This window comes from Mercenaria mercenaria, unplaced genomic scaffold (assembly GCF_021730395.1).
Source record: "Mercenaria mercenaria strain notata unplaced genomic scaffold, MADL_Memer_1 contig_894, whole genome shotgun sequence".
Classification (NCBI taxonomy): domain Eukaryota; kingdom Metazoa; phylum Mollusca; class Bivalvia; order Venerida; family Veneridae; genus Mercenaria; species Mercenaria mercenaria.
In genome coordinates, this window is record NW_026463806.1 from 54,594 (window position 1) to 68,400 (window position 13,807).

General features: G+C 34.2%; 1 protein-coding gene across 3 annotated transcripts; it reads right to left on the reverse strand.

The window, feature by feature from the left end:
• Positions 1-904: 904 nt before the first annotated feature.
• LOC123539231 (A disintegrin and metalloproteinase with thrombospondin motifs 5-like) lies at positions 905-12,134 on the reverse strand. 3 transcript variants are annotated; one of them, XM_053536292.1, is made up of 6 exons: positions 12,010-12,134; positions 11,392-11,469; positions 9,167-9,289; positions 8,236-8,404; positions 7,794-7,964; positions 905-4,103 (listed from the first exon to the last, which is right to left on the reverse strand). In XM_053536292.1, exons 4-6 carry the CDS (start codon positions 8,399-8,401, stop codon positions 3,679-3,681), a joined length of 762 nt encoding a protein of 253 aa, XP_053392267.1. In that variant the 5' UTR covers positions 8,402-8,404; positions 9,167-9,289; positions 11,392-11,469; positions 12,010-12,134; the 3' UTR covers positions 905-3,678. The 3 variants fall into 3 exon arrangements, 2 of the variants coding, with proteins under 2 accessions (XP_053392267.1, XP_053392266.1); XR_008369741.1 differs by lacking the exons at positions 11,392-11,469; positions 12,010-12,134 and adding an exon at positions 4,936-5,102 and having other exon boundaries at positions 9,167-10,536; XM_053536291.1 differs by lacking the exons at positions 11,392-11,469; positions 12,010-12,134 and having other exon boundaries at positions 9,167-10,348.
• Positions 12,135-13,807: the final 1,673 nt, after the last annotated feature.

A 13,807-nucleotide genomic window follows, 5' to 3' on the forward strand; every position in this document is an offset into this window, starting at 1 on the left:
TTACCTGAACACACAATAATTACCCGGTGATATACAATTCTCGCCCGCTTAGCTCAGTAGGTAGAGCGTTGGTCGTCAGTCCGTGGCGTCGTGAGTTCCATCCTCGGGCTTGGCGTATGTTCTCCGTGACTATTTGATAAACGACTTTGTGTCTGAAATCATTAGCCCTCCATCTGTGATTCATGTGGGGAAGTTGGCAGCTACTTGCGTAGAATAGGTCTGTACTGGCACAGAATCCAGAAACACTGGTTAGGTTAACTGCCCGCCGTTATATGACTGAAATACTGTTGAAAAACAGCGTTGAACCCAAATCAAACAATTCAAACTATAACTGTATAAGTTTAATAAATTTTCCTATATTTTAGTGTTGGTAGTCCGATCGTCGGAGCTTTTAATCCAAATAAACATCAATATTAAGTCTCGTCTCTATACACCTACTTTCGAAAATTTGACGGATAAAGTTCTGGAGCAGTATCGCATACCATATTTTCACGTAAAGCAAAAGAATAAGCCTTTCCAGCTTGTATGAGTATTGTTTTGTACGGAATACGATACGCGTGTGAGGAATTTTTCGTCATTTCTCGAGGGATGATCCTGAATTTTGATGAATGTTTCACGAAAAAACAGACAGGAACCTACCAACTGAAGCTCCTGTAATTAAGTAAAATATTCAGCTGATTTAAAGATAATGTTAAGTACTGGTGCACCACCGGAAAGGTGCTTTTGCTAAATAGAACTACTTTTATTCTATATAACACTGTGTATCTAATCCTTGAAAAAATGTAAATGTTCCACCCTAACTATATTACTGGACTTATAAAAGTATTTTGTGACTTATAATGGCGAGTTATATGCATTAGAACATTTTACCAAATGAAACCCTAACTAAAAAGCAACACGGTCGGTAATGTTATAATATAATTAAGTAAAACTGATGCCGTGATATAATCAGAATACAAGGATTTCTTTTGGCCCAGTTCACATTATAATGGAAACATTGTTCGGACCAAAATGTATCTGCAGAATTGTAAAAGTGACAAAATAGCTTTGACATTTTAGGAGCTGCGGCACTGCAAGGCAATGCAGACAGCGCATGCATGAAATAAGATCACTTTCTGTGACTGTAAAAGTGGAATAAAAGTAACCTTATATTTCACAATTTCATCTCATTTCACACACGACTGTAGTATTAGCCACTATCGGTCTGTCGCAAATGAATGCAAGAATGCTCAAAAAAGGAGAGAGACGTCGGTCCGGTAATAGAAGAAAGTGCAAGGAAATCCTGTGCATGCGTCAGTAAAATGGAGAAAGATTTATCGTTATGCACAATCAGTGCGACTGGAGACATGAAATGACTTCTTGCAGAATGAGCGATTCTGCAATCGATGGCATCCGCAAAACTATATATTAACTCAGTAACTACTAGTACTATACAGTTATAGATTGTATACCTAGTATAAAGATGCGATAAAAATCCTAATATATGCATCGAGTAATCCGTGCGGGCCTACGCGTTATTATCTGAGTCTAAATGTCTTTTTAGCACAACAAGCACGTGATCGCGATCGGCCAATTAGCTCTGAACATACATGTAATATTTCATGCTATTATAGACAAATTCGGTCATTTCTGTAAAAGTACTACATAAATTTGGTACGCTTTATACAAAGTATTTAAAGTATTTAACTATTTGCGTTTTGAAATAAGTGCAGGGGCCGTATTCATAAAGCATCTTAAGTATAAGTATAAGAAATTGATTATTTACTTAAGTATTACTTAGGTTAGAAATTTATTTTACTTAAGTATATTTGTTATTCATAAAACAATTTAATAAGTAATTCTTGTTTTTTATTGTGGACGAAAACATTAAAAAAACAACATTAATTTCAGACAGATACAACATGCACAATTATGTTTAAAATGCTTTTATCTGGGAACAACACTTTAATAGTTTTAGCTGTTTTATGACTAGAACTTAAGTTTTTACTTAGACTTAAGTTGAAATCACCACAAACCTAAGTAAAATCTTAAACTTAAGTCAAAACTTATACTTAAGATGCTTTATGAATACGGCCCCAGGTCTATAACCTCTTTTGCAGAAAATGTTTTAACGATAAGAAGAGTTTCAAATAATACATGTTTATCACCTTGCCGAACTTCGAATATGACAATGCAGATAATGAGATCACTGAAAGGAAAATTGCACTGATGTTTCCGCTGATGTGAAAATAATTCTTATCTTCACAGAATCTTAATATTTCTGTATTTCAAGTCTGAACGGTAGATATTCGGATCTGTCAGTATGTTAACTATTTATAGTGTGGCCGTCTGTGTGATTACATATTCCATAAATAATATCACAATTACTTAATAAAGGGATAACTAATGTAATTGCACATTTATTTGAACGTTACATAACTTGTCAATTCTTCAAAAAAAAAAACAATTCGAAACGGTAACGTCGAACAAACATGCAAGTATGAAATATAAAAAACGCGCATACATGTGCCATTGCCGTTCAGCTAATAAACAAAACTCTTTTACAATTGATTAAAACTGTGTAAATAAAACCTGGCGGCATCTTGGCTATCTACCCTATATTTTAAGGATGGTACAAGGAGAAAACATTTTTTTTTTGCCTAATTTCAAGGCTCATATATTCACATTCATGTCATTTTTTCATCTTCGAAAAAATGTTACTGTAGCAATGCTAAAAAAGTTGTTACGGCCACAAAACGTCACGGTTAAAATTTCTAATTTTACTATATACTTACGAGACGTATCAGCGTTCAACATATTCAACAAATTATAAAGTAAAAATGATGGATATTTTTTTTAATGCTGAGTGCAGCTACATTTTTTTTTGCTCTCAGTTTTTCAAGCGAAAACATAGACATAGAGTAATTCCGATTAAGTCATCGTCTGGGTAATCATGTCATCTTTCATTTTATGTATAATTTATGGTATATGTTAACAAATTTTGCCGGTACGATAATTTTAAGCCAAATTTTGTCTTCGTGTATCTGACGTCAAAAGTGCGCTAAACGGTCATGGAAATGTCAATGATGTATTAAGCGTAAAAATATACGCATATCTTGATCAAAAATACCCTCTAAATCTTGTTGGTTCCAGTCAATAATTGTGCTCTTAAAAAGAGTTATATTATGGTTCCTCCTTAAAAATACGGCTCAAGCAGTAATAGGAAATTAATTCTTACGAAAATGATGCAATTTTTTTTGTAACGTTGATAAAAACTATAAACTTTGCGTTGTTTCTAAGTGATAAGAAACATTGAAGGAATGTGACCGGTACACAATAGAAGATTAATTACCGCTTGCTAATTATCCATAGCACAGAATTACTGAACTGTGTGTTTTAGGTGAGAAATATGCGATTAAATTGGGTTAGGATATTTACCCATTTATGAACATAGTTCTTATAGTATACCTAGGGGTAGAACATTAACATGTACATTTGCTTTTATTCTGGTCTCTTGCCACTGACGCTGACACTTAAGTCTGAAACACAACATGTAAGTTGATTTCAGTATTAGTTTTAGTCAATGGATTAATCCAAATACATGTATATAGGTTATGATCATATAAACACAGAATTATATAATGGTGTGCTTTTGTCACCGCAGTATTGTCTATTTCATAGTATAAAATGTATGTGCATTTAACTGTCCGGATACAAGAGGAATCCAGTAAATGAGGTCCAGCTTTCCATATATGTACTCGGCGGACCATTGCAACCAGACAAGTATACTGTGTCTCCCTTGTTCAAGTGGATAATAGCAGATTCCGTTATAGCAGCACTTCCCTTATCTGTGTCGTCATCGGTTGGATCGACCTGAATATGAATAACTTGAGACCTATCCTTGTACATGTTACAGCTTACTTGGTCGACACGTGTGCTTGATCGTTTCTTTACTAAAGTGACTATGAAATGGTAGACTCCAGGCTTAGAGCACTCGAAAGTTCCCGTTGCCAAACTGAAATCGCCACCTTGCTGGTAAATGAAATGAGAGAATGTCAGTTTATCTATGCCGTTGAATTTGCTGTAGGTGTTAGGTTTGTCTACAGAAAATGCAGACACGATGGCTGAAATAATAAAGATAAAAATTCGTATACAAAACATCATTATGAAACGTTATTTGTAGGCTTTAGAATAGCAGAATACTAGGGATATTTAAGTACGCATTCAAATACATGTAGCTTAACATTTCCTCGTAAACATATCAATACTTCCACGAAAAAAGTACAATTTGTCAAACTCCTTCGTGCACAGTATAAACATGTTTTGCATGTTTTTTTCTGTGTCATTAATTATATTATTTCTAGTAAGTTTATTGTCAATGCTCTCAGAATATCGGTCAAACAAAAAGACAACCAAGAAACTGGTAACTTTTTTGACATTAAACTTAAATAAAAATCTTCAAGATAAGTGGTGTATTCCCAATAACCAGTTATATGATTTTAGATAATAAAGGTATGGGTATAAAATATCAAATATTTAAGATGAAGAAAGTGAAGTAAGTACAATGTTATTTGTTGAGTGTAAATGGTACACCTTTTTACTTAGTGTTTGAACCCAGAAATACATGTTTTGGACCTGACCTTAATATTTTATAGACAAAGATTATGTCAGGATTGCATGTAGATTTAACAGAAATAGTTGTTTTTTAGAGTGTCTTGTCTGAAAGCTTGTTGATACGGAAGAAAATATGACCTCTAGAGCATTAAAAATTAGTTCTCAGATATGACTTATAGACCTTGTTTTTAAAACCTAGATGACCCGGCCTCATGACCTAACTCCTGTACTTAATTCTGACTATGTGGATGTGAGAGAGTTGACAAACGTTTTACGGACGGACAGATACATGTATTAGCCAGACATCCAAAATCGTAAAAGCGAACAAGTAATTAATCGTACGAGGGCATCTTTTCTGTTGCATGTTTGCGTCTCACGAGGATTGCCAATACAGTTGTGACCAAAAACAGATGGCCGTGGTCTCGTGCATGTCCTTGATCTTGACTGCATTCCTCCGCCACAGGTGAGACTACAAGTAGACCAGTTGCCCCAATGTGTCCATCCGCCGTCTGTGTGAGATAATATAATACTCGTGCATTTCCTTGAATAAACTACTATTTTGCGCAGTTATTTTTATTGATAGACATGTAACTCCTAAAATAACGCATAAGTCTGCAGTAGATATTAGATTTTCAATTAGAAGCCCCGAAAGAGGTACATGAGACGTCAGTATATTTTCTTTTTGCCACCTTTATATTCTGCAGTATAATGAAATAGATATGTGACACAATTGAGTGTATTTCGAAATATTGTCAAACTTTGAAAAATAATGTCAGCATCGTCAGTCGTCACGGGTAACATATTTCTCGTCTTCACAGGTTTTGCTAATACACTAAAATGTATGGTTTTTTTTTTTTTTTTGTTGTTGTTTTTTTTTTTTTTTTTTTTTTGTTGTTGCTTTTTTTTTTTTTTTTTTTTTTTTTTGTTGTTGTTTTTTTTTTTAAATATTACTTTACCTCACACGACCTATCTATATAAAATTCCAGCGGAGTATATACTTAAGCTGTTTAAATCAGTATTATAACATCACGAAAGCATATCCACAGAATTAGCACAATATCAACTTTTTGCAAATTATCCTTTGTTAAAACTGTTAGCCATGTGACTAACACCTTGATCGCACATACCTAAAACAGCACGATTTTACATAGATGTAAGATTTTCATAATAGAAAATGTTAATGTTAGTTAAGACTGGCACACAAGTTTAAGAACAGATGTCAGGTTTTCCAAATAGCCAATTACTGCACATTTTTTCAGTATGACATCTTTTTTTATTTCGTTACCGTGTCCATTTCGGTATAATAAAACAAATACCACATTCATTTGATTTTATTAAGTACATAATGTATACCTTTGAAAAAAATCTGAATTATCGGGTTCGCAATATTTCTAACATTCAAATGCACACGATTTCTATATATGATAACACGCACTGTACATAAACATTTGTTTGTATTTACGAAGGAATCAAGCAGTCTATTAATAAAATTGTAGTGTAATGCTCAGGTGTTTTGTATTTTATTTCTGGTATTTCTTTCAGAAGTTTAAGATTTTAAAAATTATAGAAGATGAAAACTGTACATTTCATAAATTGACAAGTCAGACAAGATTTGACAATCTTCAGTAGCTTAAGGCTTGTTGAACTTGTAGGTATCCTTAAGTGATCGGGAAATTAGATAATGTGTCTGCTGTGTTTTCCTGTATAATCCTTTATAAACTCAATACACTCTGTGATCGGGAGGCTGCCCAAGTGGCGGGCTACGGGACTTGTTCCCGCTCTCATGAGCTGAAACTTAATAAGCTTTGTTAAGAGCAAGTTTGAAATATATTTATAATTAAGAAATCTTGTTAAATAGATCAGTAAACAGAACTGTTTTAAAAGACCTATTGAACATTGATTATATACATGAAATTAGACTGAACATTTATAAGTTACTGTGCATTGCTCTTCGTAGAAAATAAATGTTAGAACTGTTGTAATGTGTTGTGTTCAAGACAAGCTTCAGGTACACTACGCTACAAAATCTGGAAAGTAGATCCCTCGGAAGCAGAAAAAAACAATGCAAACAATGAAAATTGCAGACTCGGTTTGATTAAGTCTGTTTATGAGCAGTAATGGAAAATGCAACACTGCCCACGCCCCCTAGCACCGGTTTAAGCAAATCTAAATGAGTTGAAATCAATGATCCCGAATGACCAGAAAATATAACAACACGGAGATGATATAACAACCCTTATCATGCTGGACACAATTGATTCTGCCTTTGCGACCAGTGTAGATCATGATAAGCCTGCATATCTGTGAAGTCTGATCACGATCTGCAATGTTCGCTATTCAGCCAGTACCTTTTTGGTAAGCACCCCTTTTAACAGTTAATGGTACTGTCTAAACTGGAAGATGGACAGGTTCATTATAGAAATTGAGCAGAGTAAGAATTAATAATCGGAATTCGTTATCTGCCTTTGTTTATATTGTCCCTTTGCAATTCACAACAAAGTCATCGCTATTTTAAGTCACTAGATCAAGCACTTGGGCAATATTTTAAAGTCTTCCTTGAATCGTAAGCCATAGCAAAAACATATCTATTAATAATAAATTCTGAAACATCAAATTCTATTGCAGTTTGATAATTCCATAAATGATGTACTAGCAAACAGTCTAATGACCTTACAATATAACAAACTGAAATTATGAGCAATTTAGTTCTGTTTGAATTAACCATATTGCGTTTTTTGTTTTTGTTGGGTTTAACGCCGCACCTACACAAGCATAGATCATATGGCGACTTTCGAGTTTTCAAGGTAAAGAAAGTCCCCAGGATCTGTGGAAGTGCTATTGTGACGTTAAGAACAATATTTCATTAAGGTAATAAATTGCAAAGGGGTCAAAATAGTCCTTAAAACAGTAACGGTCCAGATAGGCGTGTACTTGCAGCATTTTAGCTGACCATTTGAAGTTGAAAAGAGTTTGTGTTTGACGGGTTCCCCATTTGTTGATACCAGACCAAACTTCCAAACGTTTAGATTGCTCCAGAAATGTTACCAGCTGTTCCATTTTGTCCATGCACCGTCTGAATTGGTAGAAACATTAAATGAGGTGAAATGTATCTATTATTTCACATGCAAGCGGCCCGGCTACTTTATCATCAAATAATACCGAGACACTATGAGCGGGTTCAATTTTCCACAGGCACTTACCGTCGCATGTTTTTCTGATACAAATCCTCATATCTATCGTGTTTCCGAAACAATGTTCCCCATATCTTAAAGGGTAGGGATTAGAACAGTTTCTGAAACGTTTCTGTATTCCTATTCCACAAGTAATCGGGCACGATCCCCAGTTGGACCAATCTGACCATCCGCCATGTACTGAAAGAATTATTGTTAAATTAAGTTTCCATAGATTCTTAGGTATCATGCGATGAATGAACAGTCGAGTAATAAGCTACGTTCAATAATGGAGGATATTTTTATGTGAAATCCAATTTATTAAATTCATTATATTTGTATACGATAGAGAGTGTGTGATAGTATAGTGAAAGAGATTTCTCAAGGTTATTACTTCACATGCACGAATGAAATAGCTAGCTGGAATATGAAATCATGTAGAGATTTCTGTCTATTTGATAAGTTTGGTCACCTGGACAAAGTGGCTTCATACAAGGTTTTGTATCGGTAGCATTTCCTTCACAATCCAATATGGTTCGCTGGTGCAGGATCAGTACACGTTCTGATTCTTGTATATTTTCCTTGTCCACATGTGACGTCACAAACTGACCAGGGGGACCATTCAGCCCAATTTCCATCAACTGTTGGATATAGTGCAATAAACGTTTTCAAAATATATTTAACATAGGTATGTACAAAATGTATGATAAATATATCATTATACTGTATACTTTCAATTTGGAGTTATATATTAAGCTTTTACTGCAGTTGGCAAATTAAAGTATACAAGTACCCATTAACCGGTGGGCCGGTGGTCTAGTGGTAACACGCTTGACTGTCAATCCAGAGGTCTGGGGTTCGAATCCGTTTCAGGCACTGGAAAGTTCTGAGATGCTCTTGATTGTCTCCCATCTAACTAGAGGCGGTCTATACTGGTTCTTCCCAGGAAAGACGGCTTCGCGTGTGTTGGTGCTATACACCGGGCACGTCAAAGAACCAGAATGTCTATTTGCAAAGAACTAGGCTAAGTTAGCCGGACAAGCCTGTATCTAAAAAGGATCTCTCTCTCTATCTGTTATGTGGTTTGATATATGTAAAGTGCCTTTGAACATGTATATCATGGGAACTATACGGCATGCAACGGAATGGTGGATGACAGCAAGACATTTTAGCATATGTTCTAGCCATATGAGCCGCAACATGAGAAAACCAACATACTGGCTTACAACATACAGCGAACAGCATGGATCCTGACCAGACAGCACCGCGCATTCTGTTCAGGATCCATACTGTTCGCTTTCAAAGCCTGCGCGGATGCGCAGGCTGCTCTGACTCATGCTGGTCGCAAACGCATTATGTTGGTTTCTCATGGCACGGCTAATATCGACTTTAATGGGACTAACCTAATGAGCATAAATTACAGAAGTTCCTGCAAACAGTCTTTGCATCATGTATGTCGTCGCATATATCAATCAGTTTGTCTAATGTTTCGCAGTCCATATTCTTGTTATCCGTGCAATTTGATGCTGAAATAAAATTATTGTACAATTTAATAAGTGTTTGTGGCGGGGTGGGGGGGTTGGGTTCACGTCCTTTTCAACAATCGTTTAGTCATATAAACGAGCACAATGCCCAACTTTATAGTGCTGCCTCATTGGAATATCACGCCGTAGACACGTGACATGATACCCCACCCAGTCACATTAAACTTACACCGGGCTGGCCATTCCTGGCACTATCCTCTTAATGCTTGGCGCCAAGCGAGGAAGCTACTTGTAACATTTTTTACGTCTTTGGTATGACTCGGCCGGGGATCAAACCCATGACATCCTGCACTCAAAGCGGACGCTCTACCGCTAGGCTACCGAGGCAGTTACAATGAACGAATCAACAAGTCTTAAGATGTAATAAAAAATATAAGAAGATTATTTGAAATCATTGACAAACAAAATATGTTAGTCACATATCAAAGTGTGAAATCCTAAATGTTATCTATTTACAAGGAGATTGTTGTTAAATGGAAATATTTTTACCTTATTCACTAACGATTTTCTAAATGCATTTTTTTAAATCATCACTTGATTTTGGGGTATAAATTATCATTACTGTTATTGTTATTATTAAGCCCGCCTGCTTAGCTCAGTAGGTAGAGCGTTTGTCTACGGATCGCGGGGTCGTGAGTTCGGTCCTCGGGCAGCGCGTATGTTCTCCGTGACTATTTGATAAACGACATTGCGTCTGAAATCATTAGTCCTCCACCTCTGAGTCATGTGGGGAAGTTGGCAGTTACTTGCGGAGAACAGGTTTGTACAGGTACAGAATCCAGGAACACTGGTTAGGTTAACTGTCCGCCGTTACATGACTGAAATACTGTTGAAAAACGGCGTTAAACCCAAAACAAAACAAAACTTGTTATTATTACGACCACTTCTGCCTCTGTGCTACTTATACACTTGTACTATTAATAGCTATATTATAGTTTTAGATATTATTACATTCTAACAAAATTAACGTGTTTACATAACTGCTATTTTCAATAATGTCATGCACACGCACGCACATACACAAGTCTATACTTTTTTCAGTAATCTGGTTGCTTTTGATGTATCTGTATTGTAATTTTTACCGTTTTATATGTCTCATAAAATTCTAATGGCCATTTACATATTACGTTTTTAATGCTTTCATGTATATGTACATAAACAGGTATTTTGTAAATGAAAGACACAGAAATAAATAAATGATAAATGTATCTTTTTATGCTGATGTTACTTGCTGATATTTAGGATGACTCCTTTTGCAAGCAGTAATTAAATGTATAAGTGACAGTGATAACATAACAAAAAGTGCTTACTTTACGCATCTTTCATTATTGATTTTTACATTTTTCGAAAGTACTTTGCTGTAATACGTGTAATACAGAGAGTCCCTGTCATAAAACAAAAATTTGCAACAAATTGAAAGATGCTTTGCAAAACTGTAAGCGAGTCGCTTGAAAAAACTAGCAACAAATTACAACTCACTTGTTACTTCATACTTGCCATTATTACGAAGCAACCTATTACTTATAAGGGCCCATCCTTGCATTCAACTATACCCTGGCAAGTCCTATGCTTTGAATGCATTTTGAGAGGAAACGAATTAATGGTAAACAGTTGTTAGAATTTGCTTTTGAAAACCTTCTTTCAGATAAATTGTACTATCATGCTAAAGAGCAAATGACTCTCTTGTTGAAGTCATGCTTAGCTTCCACAATATCTTTTTAATCTATTTTCCTTTTTAGACTTTTGATACAGGCTAAATTCAGTGAGATACCAACTTATTTAAAGACCAGAGAAGTTGTCTTTTCAACATAGTCATTTTCAATATTTAAGTGTATCTGTTCCTATGAGTAGATGAATAAAATATGAGTAAGTTCATCATTAGGTACAGTTATCTATTTCTATTTCAATTTCATGTGTGGTTAATATGATATGCATTTAGATAAAGCCCTGCTCTGATATCAGAGTTTGGAAAACAGAATAAAACTATATCTTTGTGCGAACAGAATTTTAGTGCCAAGTCTACAGCTTACCATCATATTACAACGTCACCTCATGAACATGTTTACAATATGAATTATACTTACACACAAACAACATCCTGTCGGTCAACATTTTGTTATTGCTTCAAGAGGAATTCCTTTTTTCATTGGTTAAAACATTATCTGAAATAAATAATTAATATGCTATAATAGTTGCTTGATTTATAAAGAGTGACACAACATGGACAGAAAAGGAGACACCGACAGTTTTAATTTGAATATGTTTCCAATTTAGACTGAATTCAGTTATATTACAAATGTTCGAGAGGTCTAATCACGATTCCGATTAAGGAAAGATTCTTTGCAGATTGAATGATAAAATTACCTTGTTTATAAAAAGTGCATTTGCGCTGCTTCTTTTATTGACACAGGGAACGTTTTTAACAAAAGAGACACCCTTGACTTAATTGCATTGTATTCTGGACAATACTTGTTAAAGGAAGTTATTTAACATACCCTTACATCCAATGAGAAAGATAATAAAAAGGTTTTGTCAATATATTTTATAAATCAAACTTTAGAATACAGCAGAAAGTTTGTTTCTGTTTTAGTTATCGAAACAATAATGTATTTTTGAGACATAGCTAAGACAATTGCTAACATATATACACAACACCAAGTATCGCTAATAATTTGTATACATGTATATATAATGACGCTTACCTTGTTTTATACAGTACAAGAAGCAGTTTGCTCAAACACTTACAAAAATTATTTCCAAATTGTACTGAAGTCGTTTTATCCGCAGTATTGTTTTTACTTGATGCGTCTTATACCAAGAGGCTTTACAGAATATATGATGCCTTCATAACTCAATCTTTTTATTGTGCAACTTTTGGCAAAAGAAATATTTGTTCGGTTCTTTGATACATATTTAACAAAAATATTTTTAAAAAAAAAAACAATTTATGCACTGTTCTGACATGTTACTTATGGAAATTAAATTGACGTGTTTGATGATAAGATTGCTTAATGTATCTTCCTAATCTTCGGAAAAGAAAAACAATATAAAGAAAGAAGAATTTTACTTGTACTAGTGAAGATCCGGGTATTTCTATTTATTTACCTCCCAACACTTTGTTACATTACAATTATCTCGGAAAACGGATAAAATGAACATTTCATTCTAACTTCTTATATATATGAAAGACCAGGGGCCGTATTCATAAAGCATAAGAAATTGATTATTTACTTAAGTATTACTTAGATAAGAAATTTATTTTACTTAAGTATATTTGTTATTCATAAAACAACTTAATATGTAACATTAATTTCAGACAGATACAACATGCACAATTATGTTTTAAGTGATTTTATCTGAAAAACAACACTTTAATCGTACTCACGACGCCATTTTGTTTTCTGACTTAAGTCATTTCTTACGTATCTTAAGTTTAAGCTGTTTTATGAATAGGACTTAAGTTTTTACTTAGACTTAAGCTGAAATCACCATAAACTTAAGTAAAATCTTCAACTTAAGTCAAAACTTATACTTAAGATGCTTTATGAATACGGCCCAGGTTCGGTTTTATGAGAACATAAAAGATATATTGATATCAATATTATGTACAACTATCAAAACGGCTATGATAGGCAAAATGATTTCAAATAATCTCATCTTGAAAAGTCTTGCATAACTGTGTCTATAAATCAAACAGTTTATCAAAAAATACCATGAGGAACTATGACACTATGCAAATATATGATTTTAGAAATCATGTGATGTAGTATATGTTTATAGCAGTTTATATATTACGGAAAATGACCTAACAGATGTCAGACAAACGTTGTACGAATCGTCTGTGCTGTGGAAACTGACAGTAATTTAGATTGATATTTGAAATACAATAAACCTAATAAATTTTAAGCATTGCCTACTTCTTACCGTCAGTTGTTTTGATTCTTCATTGCTGACCAGGTATGTCCGTCGTTCGCATATTTTCTCTTCTTTCAAACAATATTGTTATCTTTAAAACCTCTTCAAAATGGCCCATCATCTTTCCATTGATTGAAATATGTATGTTTTGTTGATGGTTTGCCATACTAAAGATAGCGAAGCGTTTTCTTCTTATCTACAAAACGTAGAAACAGATACTTTCTTGATTAAAGATCTCTACGTTAAAACAGTAACGTATCTTTATAGATACAACAAACAAAGCCGACCAATGTTATCTTAACTGTACATAGAAGTTATTATCCTGTTCACGCAGTTTTAAAATGTTTTCAAAATCTGATTCAATCACTCATTGTGTTTGCAAGCATTTCTGAGAGAAAACAAGATCCTATCAATTTCATTACATGCTAACTTGTTATTATTTTCTTTAAATATACGTAATTCATTAGGAGCTGCTCAAGTAATATTGGAAAATTTTAGCAATTTAACTCCAATCAACTTGAAGGCAAATTTACTAAGCGTAGAAATGCGAGTTTAAAATAATACAAGGGCATGGCTTTTTACCTG